Below are 17,380 nucleotides of genomic sequence, written 5' to 3'. Positions count from 1 at the left end.
AATAAATGAAGAGGTATAATATGTGGGTTAGAAGCAATAGGGAGACAAAAGAATTAGAAGGGTAGACATCAAGAAATTCTTCGTGCTCCCTCAACTGTGCCTGTAGATCTATATTTTAAAACTGCAAACCTTTTTGGTCCTCGTGTTCTATTCATAAAATCGATCAGTTCATGACAGACTTTGGACGTATGGATAGTTTTATTTCCTGTATGTCTACACATTGTTAGCCAGATAGTATTGCTATTTTTATCACTGGATTTGCAATTTTAAGACATTTCATGCAATGGCAATGTGATTCTTGTGAAACTTGGATTCTAGATAGACTTAGACCTATCTAGATCTAGACTCTAGAAACAGACATTACAATCCTAGAGATCTCGTATAGACAAATGTAGTCTGATGTTAATCTTTATTCTAGACACTCTAGAATCTAGATAAACAACATTAAAAGTTAAAAACACGACACGTGTAACTAGTGTTAGTACTGTTAGTGTAACTACTGAGTGTACGACCGTAACTTTTTGAAGTTTTTGCCGTAAGTAATGTAAACAGTAATTTGAGTAAATCATAGTCATAAATGTTAATCATTTTAATGTAAGTTACAGTAGTTACACTGATCATCTCATCATATCTCAGAATATCTGTAACTGAGTGTATCATTTAGACTCTAGTGAGTCTAGTGTGTTACAGTCAGTCAGTGTCACTGTGACGACTGTGTAGTAGTGTGATGACTCTCAGACAGTCTCAGTGCTCACTCTCAGTCACTACTCTCCTCAGACTCAGAGTTAGTATCTTCATTCAGTCACATGATGATTCACTGATTCAGTCTTCTAAGTTCATACTTCAACTTCATATTCATAGTCTAGACAGTCTAGATCTAGTAAAAATCTAGTTACGATTCTAGTATCATAGGCCTCTAGACTCTAGAGTTACTCGGTCTCATGACTCTGTTTCCCACTCCCAGCTAGCACTCATCACTCACTGTTGTTGACTGTTTTCTGTAGCACAGCTAATCATTCATTTATAAATTGTATTTTGTAATGAGACTTCAGTTACAGTATAATGTATATAGATCTATATTATATTAATTATAACTTATAAGTATAAATCTAGTTCTAGTTAAAGTATATTAAATATTAAAGGGAAACTCTGATGGCTTTGACAATTAATAATTATAGATCTATGTTTTGATTTACAGATAATGAATATATATATATATATATATATATATTGTTACGTATTTCTGATTTTCTGGCTAAATGTACTAGGCACACAAATAAAAGAAACACTGCAAAGAACTTGACGACTCAACTTTCAGCTTTAAATAACTTTATTGAATTATAACTATAACAATTCGTCACTGTAACATGTAGCGTATACGTCTTACATCGACTGTATCGACTGTAACGGCTCAAGTCCACTCTCTTCTACTGTCTCGCACAGTAGAGAACAGTATCGACGACTGTACTGACTCTTTTCACATGAACATCTCTGGTTTATAAAGAGTCCCTAATCGCTTGTCTATTGTTGCAAAAACACTGCTAGTACCCTCTGGAACAACATGGGAGGAAACATCACATCCTGTTGTTGTTTATACATGTCGATTCCAGAGTATGCCTGCTGCAGTGTCATCTCGCCGAGGTCACACGTAGTGACCTCTAACTGTCACTGTTCATTTGTCACAATGCCCCCCTTCGTAAATCTGTTCGTCCTCTGGAACAACACGTGAGGCACGTCCCATCCTGTCTTTGTTTACATGCATAGATTCCAGATAACACTCGGTGCTGTGTCATCTCGCCGGGGTCACACATAGTGACCTCTACCTGTCACTGTTCATTCGTAACACTGCCCCCTTCTTAGATCTGTTCGTCCCGAACAGATTCTATTTCACCACGGTACTGATGGAGTCGGTCAACGTGGACAACCTTCAGCTTGGACCGTGGACTTTTCTGTATCCGGTAGACCACGTCGTTTATTCTTTTTACGACACGGTATGGACCTTCCCAGTCTCTTTGGAGTTTCGGGGATCTGCCTTTTCGTCTCTGTGGGTTATAGAGCCACACTAGATCATTCTCATGGAACCCCGACGTATTGGCCCGTTTGTCATACCTCGTTTTCATCAGGTCACTGTTGGTCTTGATGTTTCTGCGGGCCAATACATGAGCATTCTCCAATCGTCTTCGGAGATTGGTGACATATTCAGTTGAAGACACTGGCGTATCTCTCGGAATCCCAAATAACAGGTCACATGGTAGACGAAGCTCACGACCAAATAACATCTTCGCTGGGGTATATCCTGTGGTGCTATGAACGGATCCTCTGTATGACATGAGGAACATGGGGATATGGCTGTCCCAGTCGTCTTGTCGGTCATCAGTAACCTTAGACAGATGTTGTTCTAGGGTTCTGTTGAATCGCTCCACCATCCCATCAGATTGCGGATGGAGAGCTGTCGTGTGAGTCTTTTCGATGCCAAGTGTCTTGCACATCTCCTGGAAAACTTTGGACTCGAAGTTCCTGCCCTGGTCAGAGTGCAACTCATTAGGTACACCAAAGCGACTGATCCAGTTATCCACGAGTGTTTCGGCCACTGTGATAGCTTCTTGATTTGGTATGGCATAAGCTTCTGGCCATTTGCTGAAATAGTCCATGACTACCAAGATGTATTTGTTTCCTTTCTTGGTTTCAGGAAATGGGCCTGCTACATCTATTGCGATCCTCTCGAATGGAACACCAACATTATACTGTTGCAAAAGACCCCTAGTTTTGCGTCGAGGGCCTTTTGCTGCCGCACATATGTCGCACCTTCGACACCATTCCTCTACATCCTCTCTATATCTGAACCAGTAGAACCGCTGACGAACCTTTTCCAGAGTCTTATTGACACCAAGATGAGATCCGCTAGCGCCATTATGCATCTCTTTCAGTACTTCAGCAACTCTCACCTTCGGTAACATCAGCTGAAGGCGATTGGATGTTCCATCAGCAGATTCCCAAACTCTTTTGATGACACCATTGACTAACGTCAGCGAGTCCCACTGAGCCCAGTACGCCTTGGTGGCTACCCCCTTCTCAGAGATGTCTTTCCAATCTGGCCGTTGTCCATCTTCTTTCCATAGAAGAATGGGAGCCAGATCTTCATCTTGCATTTGGTCCTCTCGAATCCTTTTATCACACCAGGGTCCGGAAACATCTACTCCGAGCCGAAGACAATTGACAGCTACCTCCTTTTCTTCAGCCCTCTTGCAGTGCTTACATTCTGCTTTGCAGGGTCGTCGAGACAGTGCATCAGCATTTTGGTGAATTTGCCCTTTTCGGTGCTTAGTTTCAAATTCATAGGTTTGAAGACGTTCGATCCACCTTGCCACCTGACCTTCAGGGCTCTTAAACGAAAGCAACCATTGCAGAGCTGCGTGATCTGACCTTAAGATAAATTTCTGCCCGTATAGGTACTTGTGGAAATGTTTTATTGCATCCACAGCAGCCAGCAATTCACGTCTCGTCACACAGTAGTTCCTTTCAGCTCTCGATAGGCTTCGACTGAAGTATGCGATGACGCGTTCAGTTTCATCCACCTTTTGGGACAAGACTGCGCCTATTCCAGTGTTGCTTGCATCTGTGTCGAGTATGAATGTCTTCCCTGGAATGGGGTAGGCCAATACTGGTGATGAGGATAGTGTGTTTTTCAGCCTCTCGAAAGCTTCTTGACATTTAGATGTCCAAATAAATGGCCTCTTTTGCTCTGTCAGTTGATGAAGGACCTTACAGATGTTTGAGAAATTTGGCACGAAACGTCGGTAGTATGTACAGAGTCCCAAGAAACTTCTCAGCTCATGGATATTACTTGGCGTAGGCCATCGTTTCACTGCCTCAACTTTGTCAGGGTCAGTGCTGACTCCGTCATTTGACACAATGTGACCAAGGTACTTAACGTTTTTCCTGAATAAGGAACACTTCTTTGGGCTGAGTCTCATTCCCGCACTTCTTATCAGTTGAAATACTTCCTTCAGATTTGCAAGGTGCTCTTCAAACGTTTTGCCAATGACAATAATGTCATCAAGGTAAACAAGGCATGTAGTCCAATGAAGTCCTCGTAAAACCCTCTCCATCAATCGTTCAAAGGTGGCTGGTGCGTTGCAGAGACCGAATGGCATCACAGTAAATTGCCAGAGGCCATTGCCAGCAGAGAAGGCGGTTTTCTCTCTATCATTGGGATGCATTTCAACTTGCCAATACCCACTCTTTAGGTCGAGAGTAGAAAATACCTGGGACCCTGCAAGCGTGTCCAAAGTATCGTCGATTCTAGGAAGTGGATAACTATCTTTATGTGTGACTTCATTCAGAGCTCTGTAATCTACACAAAATCGCATAGATCCATCCTTCTTCTTTACTAAGACAATAGGCGAACACCAAGGACTATTTGAGGGCTCAATGATTCCTTGCTGCGTCATGCCCTCTATCATGTCCATAGCTTCTTGTTGCTTTGCTAGCGGCAAGCGACGTGGTGGCTGTCGAATCGGTCTGGTGTTTCCAGTGTCTATTCGATGTTGTACCATGTTTGTCCGTCCGCAGTCTGTTTCATCAGATGGCAGAATATCTTCAAACTCAATGATCAACTGTTCCGCTTTGCTGAACTGCTCATCTGATAAATTCACTTTCATTTCTGTCAGGAGCTTGGTAATTTGTGGATTGAAAGGTTTGGTGGAATTAACGATCGTGATATCATTATTACAGTTTCTTATCAGGTCAAGAGTATTACATATTGCGATGGGGCTGTCTTTCTCTAGATGTCTCTCCTGTAGGCCGAGGTTCATGATTCTGACGGGCACCTTTTGATCTTTTCCGACTAGGACCAATGTTTTTCCTACTGCCATTCCGCTGTTGTCATTTTCAATGCCTTCCACTATCGCCGTCATCGTTGCAGTTTGACCATGCTCTAACTTTCCCCAGATTTCGGGCACTAATGTTTTTGTTCTAGTACCCCGTTCCTTACTCAGTTGTTCTTGGACATGAGTCCTTATCTCTTCCATTTCTTTTTCCACAGTGTTGACTCTCTGGTCAATCTTCTCGTTCATAGAGCTCATCAGTTCATTTACGTTTTCATTCATGGCGTTTATTTTCTTGAGGCTCTCCTTCATTAAGTCCATCTGGCCCTGCATGTTACTCAGGACCTCTGTCATATCTGGGTTTAATTCAAATATGTATTCATCTGGATCTTGATCTTCCTCAATAAGGGCCTGTCTTAGGCGTTCTGTTAGTGTTTCTTTGTTACCATTGAGCTGCAGACCTCTCTCACGAAGTTTTTGCCTTAATTCTTTGACCAACAGCTGGTTAAGTAGTTTCCTCGAAGACATTTCAGCCAGAAAACATCCCACTTCTGACACCAATTGTTACGTATTTCTGATTTTCTGGCTAAATGTACTAGGCACACAAATAAAAGAAACACTGCAAAGAACTTGACGACTCAACTTTCAGCTTTAAATAACTTTATTGAATTATAACTATAACAATTCGTCACTGTAACATGTAGCGTATACGTCTTACATCGACTGTATCGACTGTAACGGCTCAAGTCCACTCTCTTCTACTGTCTCGCACAGTAGAGAACAGTATCGACGACTGTACTGACTCTTTTCACATGAACATCTCTGGTTTATAAAGAGTCCCTAATCGCTTGTCTATTGTTGCAAAAACACTGCTAGTACCCTCTGGAACAACATGGGAGGAAACATCACATCCTGTTGTTGTTTATACATGTCGATTCCAGAGTATGCCTGCTGCAGTGTCATCTCGCCGAGGTCACACGTAGTGACCTCTAACTGTCACTGTTCATTTGTCACAATGCCCCCCTTCGTAAATCTGTTCGTCCTCTGGAACAACACGTGAGGCACGTCCCATCCTGTCTTTGTTTACATGCATAGATTCCAGATAACACTCGGTGCTGTGTCATCTCGCCGGGGTCACACATAGTGACCTCTACCTGTCACTGTTCATTCGTAACAATATATATATATATATATGTATGTATATATGTATCATAGTTCTGGACTAATAATAAATGAAAAACTGTCATGGAATCCACATATTGATAAAACTATAAAAAAATCAAACAAAGCATTAGGGTTTATTAAAAGAAATTTCTATAAATCAAATAAGAACATAAAACTAAAATGTTATTTAACCTTCGTTAGGCCAATAATAAAAATATGCATGATCATCTGTTTGGGACCCCTCAACTCAAGAAAACATTAAGAAACTGGAACATACCCAAAATAGAGCAGTGAGATTCATAACAAATGAATATTCACATTTGACTAGAGTAACACCCTTAGTAAAATCACAAAATTTAGAAAGCCTTCAGGACAGAAGACTCAAAAGTAAAGTAGCAATTATACATAAAACACTGAACCATAATCTTCAAATACAAAAACAAAATTTAATAAAATACTCTGAAAGACACAAAGATAAAGGCACATTCCTTGTCCCATTTGCTAGGACAAATTTGTACAAATACTCCTTCTTCGCTAGTGCTATTAGAGCATGGAATGGGTTGCCTGAGCTAGCCAGGAAAACCAGTGACTTGGCAGAATTTAAGTCATTGGTTAATATGCATGACGCTTAGGTGGTAATCATCTTCTTTTTTGAAGTAACGTCTGTATTATATATAAGATAAGATAAGACTAGGCCGTCAATAAGCCTAAAAGCTACTGTAAGAATGAAGCGATACGATTGGTTAAATGTAGTTTCTCTTTCAGTATTGTTGAGGGAAGTGACGTTTGAAATAGCTTTAAGAAACAAAATCTCAAAGAATCCCGTTTTTTTTTTTTAAAATGTCAAGAATTTTCTGACTAATTTATTAAATAGAAATGTTTCTAAGCATTTAAATACAAAATGGTAAAATGTTTACTATTACAACTTTTCACGCAGAATTTAAATATATATGTTAATAACTCAAATTTGAAAAACCTTCAGAGTTTCCCTTAAAGTCTAGAAACTAGATACATGACAAAAAAGAATGTAATTGTCATAATCATCTTCTTCTTTGAAGTAAGTCAGATTACTAGTCGACTGGTAGACTGGTACTACTTTGTACTTTGTACTAGAGTGGTCTAGAGTATCTAGTACTCCTTGAGAGAAAATAGATCTAGATAGTTTCATTAGTATGTCATAGTGACATGTCACATAGTCATGCCAGTCCAGTGATTTATTTAATTATTCTATTTTTATTTACTAGACTAATAGACGCTAGATCTAGCTAGAATCTAAGTCTAAATCTGGTGAGTGAGACTAGTGACTAGAACTTCCTTCACTAGTCACTAGTAGAACTAGAACTGTAGATCTAGACTCTATATTCTAGACTCTGGACTAGATCTAGTCTAGTAGTACTACTTAACTAGTAGTAGTCTAGTAGTCAAGATTCTACTTAATTCTATTGATTCTAGATTAGATTGTAGTTGATTAGATCTAGATTCTAGATAGATCTATATTCATTCTATATATCTATACTATATTATTAATAGTCTACATGATATCTAGAATACTATACATAATAATAATTTAATAATAATATTTATTAATAGTAAGGCATAAGGCTTAGTCTTTGAGTATGAAGTTTAATGAAGAATGCAGTATTTCCGTGGCTATGCAGCCCCAGCTGTGACCTACATATTTTGCCACATTCAGTGAAGACATAACCATTGAGTTTCATTTACATTGTATGCTGGTGGTCGATTTAGATTCTCTATTTGATGTCTATGTCTATGGATTTTCTTTTGGTCTCATATTTGTATTGTGCTACCTTTGTAAGTGATCTCCAGCTGTCTTGTTCTGAAGCTGCCTGTGTCAGTTAAAACAAACTGGCACCTAAGCTGATCTTTTGTAAGCGTTTCCTTTGACCACATTTCAGCTCACCAGAAAGACTGCCTTTGGCATACAGTCATCCCCCATATGCCCTGCCCAGCATAACTGTCGAAACATAAGAAGTCCCACTATACTGTCCATACTGGAATTCGCTTGGACATCGCTGTTTGTAGTGTGATCTTGCCACCATATATAGATCCTCCTTCGTGATTGAAGTTGAGCACAAATCTCATATCTATGAACTCAAAGATGACTGTAAAGTTCAATCCTCGCTATAAAAAGCCGGCCGCACTTGTGGCATGGGTTGGTTTGGTCAGTTGCAGACATGCCTGTTTCTTCTCTCAGCTCTTTCATGCTGGCCACTCTTCTTACTTCAAATCTCAAGACTCTGAGACTCACAGCTTCACGCCATGAGGAGCAATCGAGAACTAGTGCTTTCCAGTCGTGAATATCAATATCACACTCCTTGAATGAGGTCTTGAGAGTGTCTTTATAGCTCTTGTATTGACTTCCCTGGGAGCGCTTTCCTGACCACATATCCCCATTTGCCTTTATATTTTCATCGGACTTCATTATCAGATCACATTAGATAATTAGTATTACTTCTGTACACTGGGAATTTAATAATTTATAGATCTATATTGTTATGTCTTAATTGTTACAGTGTTGGCTTGCTTTTAATGGATTTAAAATCAAATGGCTGTAGATGTATTTTGTTTTTATGTGTGACTATTTAATTAATCCATTTTATAAACTTTTGAATCTAGCAGTATCGAAGCAGCAATACACAATAATGCACTTGATAAGATTTATCTCTTTCTCTCTGTATCTATTTTTCCACCTTTTGGCGGATTTCTTCATTTTGCTCAATACTATTTCACTACCCTGTTATGACTAAGCTTCAATAACTTTGTCATATAAATTTGTTATCAGAAAATGTTTCATTGGGTCTAGAATTAAAGAGGAATGCATGCTCTTTTTATATAAAACACAAAATAAAGTTTATAAAATTAAACACTAATTTAATTGAATGAGGTCAAATCAACGATGGTATTGTCGATTAGGAGAGAAATAGTTAATCAGAAGAACATGTACACTAGAACCACACTTGTTAACTATCTGATTGAAATTCTTTTTCTCACTTTTAAATATATCTTAGCAAAATAAGATACTAGAAGCTACTTAAAAGCAAAAGTTTCTTCTAGATTGCAATATATATTTAGTATTTGGTATTTCCCAACAACATAACCAACACCGTGTATGGCAGTGCTGAACAACTGAAGAAAACAGCACACTTTTTTTCCTTGGCACAGTCTGCAAAAGAGCTCACAGCTCAGCAGCAATAAAGCTGGCTAGAAGAAGAAGAAGTATTTCCCAACCCATTCTAATAATCTTGTCTATAGTTGACATCATATGTATTAGTAATACTTTTTTTAAATTTCCATTGTAATCAATTGGCTAGAGATATGCCATCTCTGCTTGATTTGTTGCTTTGACTCAAAAAATAGTTCAAGTTTTTTTTTTTTAATCCTTTCATTTGAAGTCACTTTGTTTGTTAACCATTTCATCACTTGTTTTAGGATACAATGTCAACATTAACAGAAATGAGCCCTTGTAGCTTTGAGCAAGGAAAAGCAGAAGCTTCAAAGGGTATCACAAGACGTCCACGTTTTGTTATGAAACCTAACATCAGGCCAGGACCTAGCAAGCCAATCAGCACAGGGTCAAAACCTAAGTTGACCAACAGCCCAGCCGCAGCAGAAACTCCACCTATTGTGAGTAAATCTGCTCATCCCACAGGAGATGAGGCGAACCATCACACTGAGAATGAAAATGCAAAAAGTGTTAGCACTGTGGATGATTGCTCAACTAATCAAACTCAAGCAATGGATAAAAATGCAGAAGTTGCATCAGTTCCTACAGCATTAAATTCACAAGTGTGAGTATTTCCTCAACATTCTTTTTTTGGAGTTTTTTTTTTTTAAATTTATTGTTTGATATTTGATTGTAAAACAAAAGTACACTACTCAGTTCTTGTTAGCTTGTTGCCTAGTGTTACACTTAATTCTCCTTTCTTTTATATGATTAATGTCAATTTACTTGTCCTGTATTATAGTAAAACTACAACATTAAATCGAAATACTAAATATAACCCATGAACTGAAGACTTATTAACTCTTTCTCTTCATAATTATTTTCCACATTCCGATGGAATTATTCATTTTGTTTGTGTTTCACTACCCTGTTAAGAATGAACTTTAATAGCTTTTTTTGTATGTAATCAGGAAATGTTATATATTAGGTTTATAATTACTAAAGAATGCATGCTCTTTTTATATAACACAAATTAAAGTTTATAGGTTTATACAACCAAAATTTAATTTAATGATAAAGAGTTAATAATTACTAATGAGTACATTAACCACAGATACTATATATATATATATATATATATATATATATATTATTACAATGACAAATTTTGTGATTTTAGAAACTAAGAACAAATAAATAACATAACATTGCTAATAATTGAGGCCCCTAAAAAGTACTAGGCTACAATTGAAAGTCACTGAAAACTCCTTCACCAAATCTGTCTGCAGCAGCATAGGCACAAGATCTTCTGATAGTCACCTGTCATTTCACTCTTACCACAGGTTGACCATCACTCTATATAAACAATAATACATTGCAAATAGCTACAAAGTAAAAGATTCTGTTAATTATCAACAACAGTCAGTTTACTAACACTTTGAACATAGCACGATTATAGTACTTTGCCTTACCACATATACTTAGGAAGTGTGCACTTAAGAAGTCAGCAGTCCTCACACTGTTTCCCCATAGTCATAGTCACATTCTACAAATTCTGGAGTGAATTTTCTTGTCTTGCATTACATGGTGATTTGTTCAGTCTACAGTAGTCTATGCACTATATAGGCCCCTAAGATACCTGATCATGTCTACTAATCATGTTAAACAGTCCTACCGAAATTAAGACCCTTATCAAAAGCATATATTATATAAAAATGTTGTGTTTGCCTAACAGTAAGCTTTTCCATTGCCTAACAGTACGCTTTTCCACACTGTCCCTAATCCTATTGTCTACTCATTCTAGCATCATTTAGAAATAACTGATACATGTCAAGGTTTCTATAAATTATTAAACAAGATTTTAAACTTTTCACTTGTTGTGCTGTGAATTGCTATTGTTAAAAAGTATGTGACCTGTACAGTGTGTGGCTTAGTGGCTAAATCAGCTTGGCTGCCTATCAATGGGGCATGAGTTTGAATTACGACTCCAGCTGAGTTATGTTTGCTGAGAGTCCAAAGGTAGCATGAACACCTTCTTCCAGATATTCCCCTCCTCCCACAGGTCCTCTTAAGAGATTGGACAGTAGAGCGCTGAACATGCTAGAGCAGGGGTTCTCAACCTGTGGGTCGTGACGCCCTTGGGGGTCGATTGACCATTTGCCAGGGGTCGCTTAAGACCATCAAAAATATGGATTGTTATTGTCTACTCTTCTATAGCTGTATCTGTGTGTCAGGGGGGGGGGTCGCGGCAGTGTGGGGGATTGTAAAAAGGGGCGCCGAGCTTAAAAGGTTGAGAACTGCTGTGCTAGAGCATAAAAGATGTGCAGTACAATAGCAATAATAAAAAAATTGTTAACTGGCTCATATTAAAGTATAGCTAGGTAAAAACCTAGCACTGAGGGCTTATCTTATAAATCCCTATTTGCATCAGTTTGTGAAGCTAGTAATGATCTTTACATTGATACTTTCAACATTTGCATCTCTCTTTGTGGTTTTAAATCGTTACTTTTTAATCTGCCTAAGCAGTCTTCAACAAAATTTTTTGTTTACTTACAGTACAACTAGAAATGAAGAGAGTGTATCCAAGAGTGTAAACAATTTGTGCGCTGAAGCTTCAAAGAAGAATGAGATTCTGCTTCAGGCAACGTCAGCTACAGATTCCAGTCTGGCATGTGACAAGCTGGACAAAACTGATCACCATGAAAAGCAGTTGAGTGTTAGCAGTAAAATTAGTGTTTGTGAGGCTGTGCCAGAACAGAAAAGTGTTAAAGAGTTGACAGGAGTAGACCATCCAGATACTACCTCTGAAGGTGATGGGACCTCTGTTTCTGAATGTATGTCTTTGGAACCTGACGGTGAAAGAAGGGCAGATGTTGAGGAGGATCTAAAGAAAAAGAAAAGAAGGGTATGAACATCTTAGAAGGCATTTTTGATGCAGTTTTTTATTTTCATGCTCACTAATGACATTTTAAAAAAATATTAGATTTCTCTCTAAATAAAACTTTTTTTAAAATATATAGATCAAGAAGTTTATTGAAATTGAGGTCAAATATATATATATTTTTTTAACTCAGAAATATCTTGGAAGGCTCATTTAAGACTATTTTAGTTCTAAGAAGTTTATTGAAATTGAGGTCAAATATTTTTTTTTTTTTACTCAGAAATATCTTAGAAGGCTCATTTAAGACTATTTTAGTTCTAACTGCTAAACATTATTACATCATAAAAATTACTACTGTCCCTTTGGCATTTATGTTTGAGAGTTATATTTGATCAATTAAATATAATTGCTTGAAGTACTTTAATTGCAGACTTAATTATGTTGTTGTTTTGATTTAGCAAATTTCACATTTTCTATCACTACCCTCCCCCACGTTAATTTTGTTATAATTCTGTAATTAATATTGTGTTTGCTCCTAAAATTGTTTTTGAATAGACATGTTTTATTTAACTATTTATGCGCTGTTTATGACTTCTTGGCAGTCAAAAAAACAGAGAACAGAACCTTTGCCAAGTAGAGAAAAGTCACCTGATCGGCAGAAGATGAAAATGAGTGACCTTTTGTCATGGAATCCACAACAAAACTTTATGCCGTGAGTGTTTAAAATAAAAATAATTGTTTTGTAAAGCATCTACCTAAGTTACTTTTTATCTTTATCAATAAATACTGATATTTTGTATTTCTTTTTTTTTTTTTTCACCATTTATTAAGTTTGAGAGGGATGTTGATGAATAAATAATCAATTAATCTTTTGAAAAAGCAAAATCAATTTAAAAAGAAATGTTTTAGCTGTACTACTGTAGTATGACACTGATTTGAAGATAAGCTTTGCCAACAATGGTGGCACATAGTAAATGAAATTTTCATTGAGTGATTTAATAATATTTAAAGGAATAAGCTTTATTGTTTTCACTTTTCTTAACAGAAAGAAGGTGAAGAAGAAAGACGCTGCTAGCACATTACCTGAGCAAGTTGGTAGTAAAGCTGATGAGGACAGAGAGTCCAGCAATCAAAGTGCCTCACTGCCAGCCCCACAGGTCATGATTGGACCAGATGGCAGTGTGGTTCTCAATACAGAGAGGTACCATTATTTTAACATAATGGAAAGCTATCAACCTTTTATTATTTTGACTTTGATACATTTTAAATTTTGAACAAAGCATTTGAATCACAACATAAAATATGGTTTAAGTTTACTTAATAAAAGCAATAATGATTTTGGCCTTTGCTTGGACATTGACACATCAGTTTGCAATGAAACCTTCAAGCCTTAATTCTATGTCAGTGTAGGCCTTGCAACATTGGGATATGAATCTCCATAATTTGTAATAACGCTGCCTAAATAGTTGAACTGTTCTCTTTGTTCAAGCTTTGTATATCCAATGATTGATTGTTAACCTGTAGTCAATACAATTAACTTTGTCTTATCAAGATTTATCCAGAGGCTGATTTTGAGTGCGTTTGTATCCAGGATCTATCATATCTTGTATACATTTTATTGTATTCCCAAGTAATACTATATCAACTGCAAAGTTCAGGTCCATCTGTTGGCTTGGCTCATACCATGAAATACCTAATGCAGCTTGAATCATGTTTTATTTTTCATGACATAGATGATATTGTTTGATATTATTGGCTTTTCATTTCTTTGTTTCCTAAATACTTTTTGAGATTGATATTGTGGATCTAATGTGAAGTACTTCCACAGCCTTTTAATCCCGAGTGCTCCTGCTGAGACCAAGCTGCCCACTGCTATAGAAGAAGATGATGATGATCGCTATCTCAACACCAACTCCTATAGAAAGTACAAGAGAACTAAGTTCTGGACAGAAGATGGTGAGCACACACACACACAAAAAAGGTCTACCATTTTGCAGTGAATTGAAATTCGCAGGAATTAAGATCCTGTTTAAAAAAAAAAGTTTGTTTGTTAATAACATACTGAGTTTAGTTACATATTTTTTGGGAAATAAAGCTGAACTTTTTTAGCTTGTCATGTTTGTTAAGTATAAAGATACATGTCTTCAAAATAAACTAAATAGATTACAGCGTTTATTATGCACAAACTAGAGCTGAAACTCAAACAAGTGGAAAAATATTGACATTGCAGTAAGGGAAATTATTCAAATTAAGATTTCACTTTCTTTTCAAGAGATTACCTGGTATCCTTAGTGTATGTGTACCATAAACAAAAGCATTTTCTTTTAACTAATAAATCTGAGAAACTGACTGAATACTGCTATCAACTTGCTCGAATGTATGTATACCATAAACAAAACCACTTTCTTTAACTGTTTAACTAATAAACCTGAGAAACTGACAGAGTGTTACAATCATCTTATTCTATGTATCTAAGTTAGAAGAGATGTGAAATGTACAATTCTCTCCAAGAAGTAAAAAAAGATAATTTTTTGGTCATTTTCAGAAACCGATAGATTTTTTCTGGGGCTGCAAATGTGTGGCACAGATTTCTCGTTGATGACAAACCTACTGACTAACAGGTCTAGGCGAGAACTAAAGGTGAGCTCATATTTGTTTAATTGGATAGCTCTCAATTAATTTAGGACTTAATTGTTTTTACTCTTTGTTTGAGTGTAACTATTTTAACTTTTAAAATAAAATTTATATACAAAAATGACATTATTACAGGTTCAACATTACAAATCTATTAAAAGTCACACATACCCACATTTTTTTCTTATGAGTTTTGTTGTTGTTAGAAATAGTCTTGGAAGACTTTGTTTCTTGGGCTATGAAGTAGTCTTGGAAGACTTCCTGGGCTATTAGTCATGTGCAAAATTAGAAATGAATTTTGTACTATTTTGTAAAACATTGTTAGAATGCTTGTTTACTGTGCTTAAATATTTTTCTATTGTATCCTGTAGAATAAATTTCATCGTGAAGAGAAAAGAAACAGACCATTGATCGACAAAGCTCTAGGTAATTTAGTCATTATGGAGATAAATGTAGTTGTGGAAAATAGAGAACGCAAAAAAATTTCAGTAGTTTAAAATTAACTATTTTTATTTCCAAAAAGGAATATTGTTAAAGGCTTATGATTTTAAAGCATTGTTCCTCAAAACAATAAGGATTGACTTTGCCTGATGATATTTATTAGCTCTTGTAGTCTTTCCTTGATTTATTGTGCATATTATTGTGCTTTGGTTCATGATGTTTTATTTTTGTAATAGGATATAGGTGTTTTCTATTTGCTTATCTTCTTTTACAATTTTCCTATAAGCTGACAAACTCTTGGGTTCAAACTTTGTGGAACTTGGAGACTGGGGGGTTTTGAAAAGGCTCTAATGATTTTCCTAAAAATTTGACTGTGAAAAGTCAATAAAGAGTTCAATAAATAAATAGATGTACATGAACATTTTGTGCACCATCTTAAAAATCATTAGCTGGACTGCTAATAAAACTTTATTATGTAGAGCTCACTGGTAGGACTCCTTGCAGTGATGAAACATTACAAGAAATAATTAGAATAAAAAATAATCAACCACCATCTTATTTATAATGGAATAATTAAAATAAAAAATTTGTCACTTTTTTTGTTTTTTTCTAAAAAAGTAAAACTGAATATAACTTACAAATACATTAATGCAAGCTAAAAAAGACAGACACAAAGATAAAGGCACATTTTTTATTTCACATGCTAGAACAAATGCTCCTTCTTCCCTAGTGCCATTAGTGCATGAAATGAATTACTTGAATCAGTTGAGAAAAAAAAACTGACTTAGCAGAGTTTACGTCTGTAATTATTTGACTAAATTAATTTATGGATATGCTAAGGATATAATGATCTTTTTCTTTTGAAGGAAAATCTTTAATTTAGAAGATAAAGTGTCCATAAAGTATAACCTTAGAAAGAATGTTTTTTCTAAATGAACATGGCCTATATGGGTTAAAGTTGAAGGGTCCTCTTGTGTAAAGGAAAATTTAAATATGAGCAGGCTGGTCTGATTCAGCATGTCTGCATTATTTGCCTTGCTTTCAGATACTTTCATAGCCAGAAACTTCAACGTACAGAGCGACACGCTAAGAGAAATTGATGTTGACCTAATTTGTTCTATAATTGTTTTCATTCCCAATTATAATAATAATAATAATAATAATAATAATAATTAACTGAGGAGCCAAATAGACACAATAGGACAATATCTGGGAAACAACCACTCCATGAAAATACTTAACAAAATGAAGACAATACTAAGAACAACTGGAATCAAATTGACGGACTGTGATAGCCACGCACGACTCTTATGTTTGAAAGATACTCTGAGACAGAAAGCTAAACTAAAGGGAGCTAGGTTAAAGCGCTACAACGAAACCACCAAAAGAAAGGAGCATAACGCTTTATTTCAGCACAAGAGAAAACAGTTCTTCCGTAAACTAGCTGATAATGGTGCTGACAAAATTCAAACCATTGATAGCACTAAACACGGCACCTTTACCGACTACTGGGCGGCGCTTTGGTCCGACCCGCTACATTACAATGTGCAGGCTGACTGGATCGAGGAAATCCAAACTAAAAAACAACCTAATACCAGAAATGCCTGATGAGGATTTCACAGCTGAGGAAGTCTCAGCAGCTATATCAAAAACCCACAACTGGACTGCTCCTGGACCGAACAATATACACAACTTTTGGCTGAAAAAACTTACAGCCGTACATGCACCACTAACATCAAGTTTTAACGAGCTAATATCAGAACCGTCTTCAATGCTGTTAGAACTCACTGAAGGGAGAACATCTCTCCTCCCCAAAAAAGGGGATCCGAACCAACCATCAAACTATCGCTCTATCACTTGTCTGTCAGTGGTGTATAAACTATTAACTTCACTTTTAAAACGTAAAATGTACACATTTTGTTCTGCCCATAAGCTACTAGCAGAGGAACAACAAGGTTGCATTGAAGAGTCGATGGGCTGTAAAGTATAGCTAACTATAGATGGTATTATATTGCATCAAGCTAATAGAAGAAAGAGAAATTTACACATGTGTTACATCGACTACAAAAAAGCTTTCGATTCAGTTCCGCATGATTGGCTATTAAAAACCCTGGATATTCAAAGAATCAAACCAAGAATAAAACAACTATTGAAAGTCTGTATGAATAATTGGAAGATAAACCTGCACCTTAATCGTGATAAACTAGGTTCTGTGCACATAAGAAGAGGTATATACCAAGGTGACTCACT

At 36.4% G+C, this 17,380-nt stretch overlaps 1 protein-coding gene and 1 long non-coding RNA gene across 3 annotated transcripts in view; one reads left to right on the top strand and one right to left on the bottom strand.

Moving 5' to 3' along the window:
* The first annotated feature begins 266 nt into the window (after nucleotides 1-266).
* The window catches only part of LOC106058640 (transcription factor TFIIIB component B'' homolog), a 27,598-nt gene continuing 10,484 nt past the window's right edge, over nucleotides 267-17,380 (top strand). Inside the window, exons 1-8 of the mRNA XM_056044259.1 lie at nucleotides 267-535; nucleotides 9,441-9,799; nucleotides 11,731-12,079; nucleotides 12,658-12,767; nucleotides 13,101-13,256; nucleotides 13,884-14,011; nucleotides 14,601-14,695; nucleotides 15,061-15,115. Coding sequence (XP_055900234.1) covers nucleotides 9,447-9,799; nucleotides 11,731-12,079; nucleotides 12,658-12,767; nucleotides 13,101-13,256; nucleotides 13,884-14,011; nucleotides 14,601-14,695; nucleotides 15,061-15,115 — 1,246 coding nt within the window. The 5' untranslated portion in view covers nucleotides 267-535; nucleotides 9,441-9,446. The remainder of the gene's footprint in view (nucleotides 536-9,440; nucleotides 9,800-11,730; nucleotides 12,080-12,657; nucleotides 12,768-13,100; nucleotides 13,257-13,883; nucleotides 14,012-14,600; nucleotides 14,696-15,060; nucleotides 15,116-17,380) is intronic.
* Nucleotides 13,948-17,380, bottom strand: part of LOC129928713 (uncharacterized) — a 17,195-nt gene continuing 13,762 nt past the window's right edge. The window contains exons 3-4 of one of the 2 annotated variants that reach the window (XR_008780196.1): nucleotides 14,861-14,955; nucleotides 13,979-14,080 (exon numbers count right to left, since the gene is read on the bottom strand). This is a non-coding gene — a long non-coding RNA (uncharacterized LOC129928713). Of the gene's footprint in view, nucleotides 14,081-14,860; nucleotides 14,956-17,380 lie in introns of both variants that reach the window. The other variant, XR_008780194.1, reaches the window with a different exon arrangement.

The sequence above is a fragment of the Biomphalaria glabrata genome, chromosome 10 (genome assembly GCF_947242115.1).
Source record: "Biomphalaria glabrata chromosome 10, xgBioGlab47.1, whole genome shotgun sequence".
Taxonomy (NCBI): Eukaryota; Metazoa; Mollusca; class Gastropoda; family Planorbidae; genus Biomphalaria; species Biomphalaria glabrata.
Note: the sequence above shows the minus strand (reverse complement) of the source record. Positions and strands in the feature narration are given on the sequence as shown.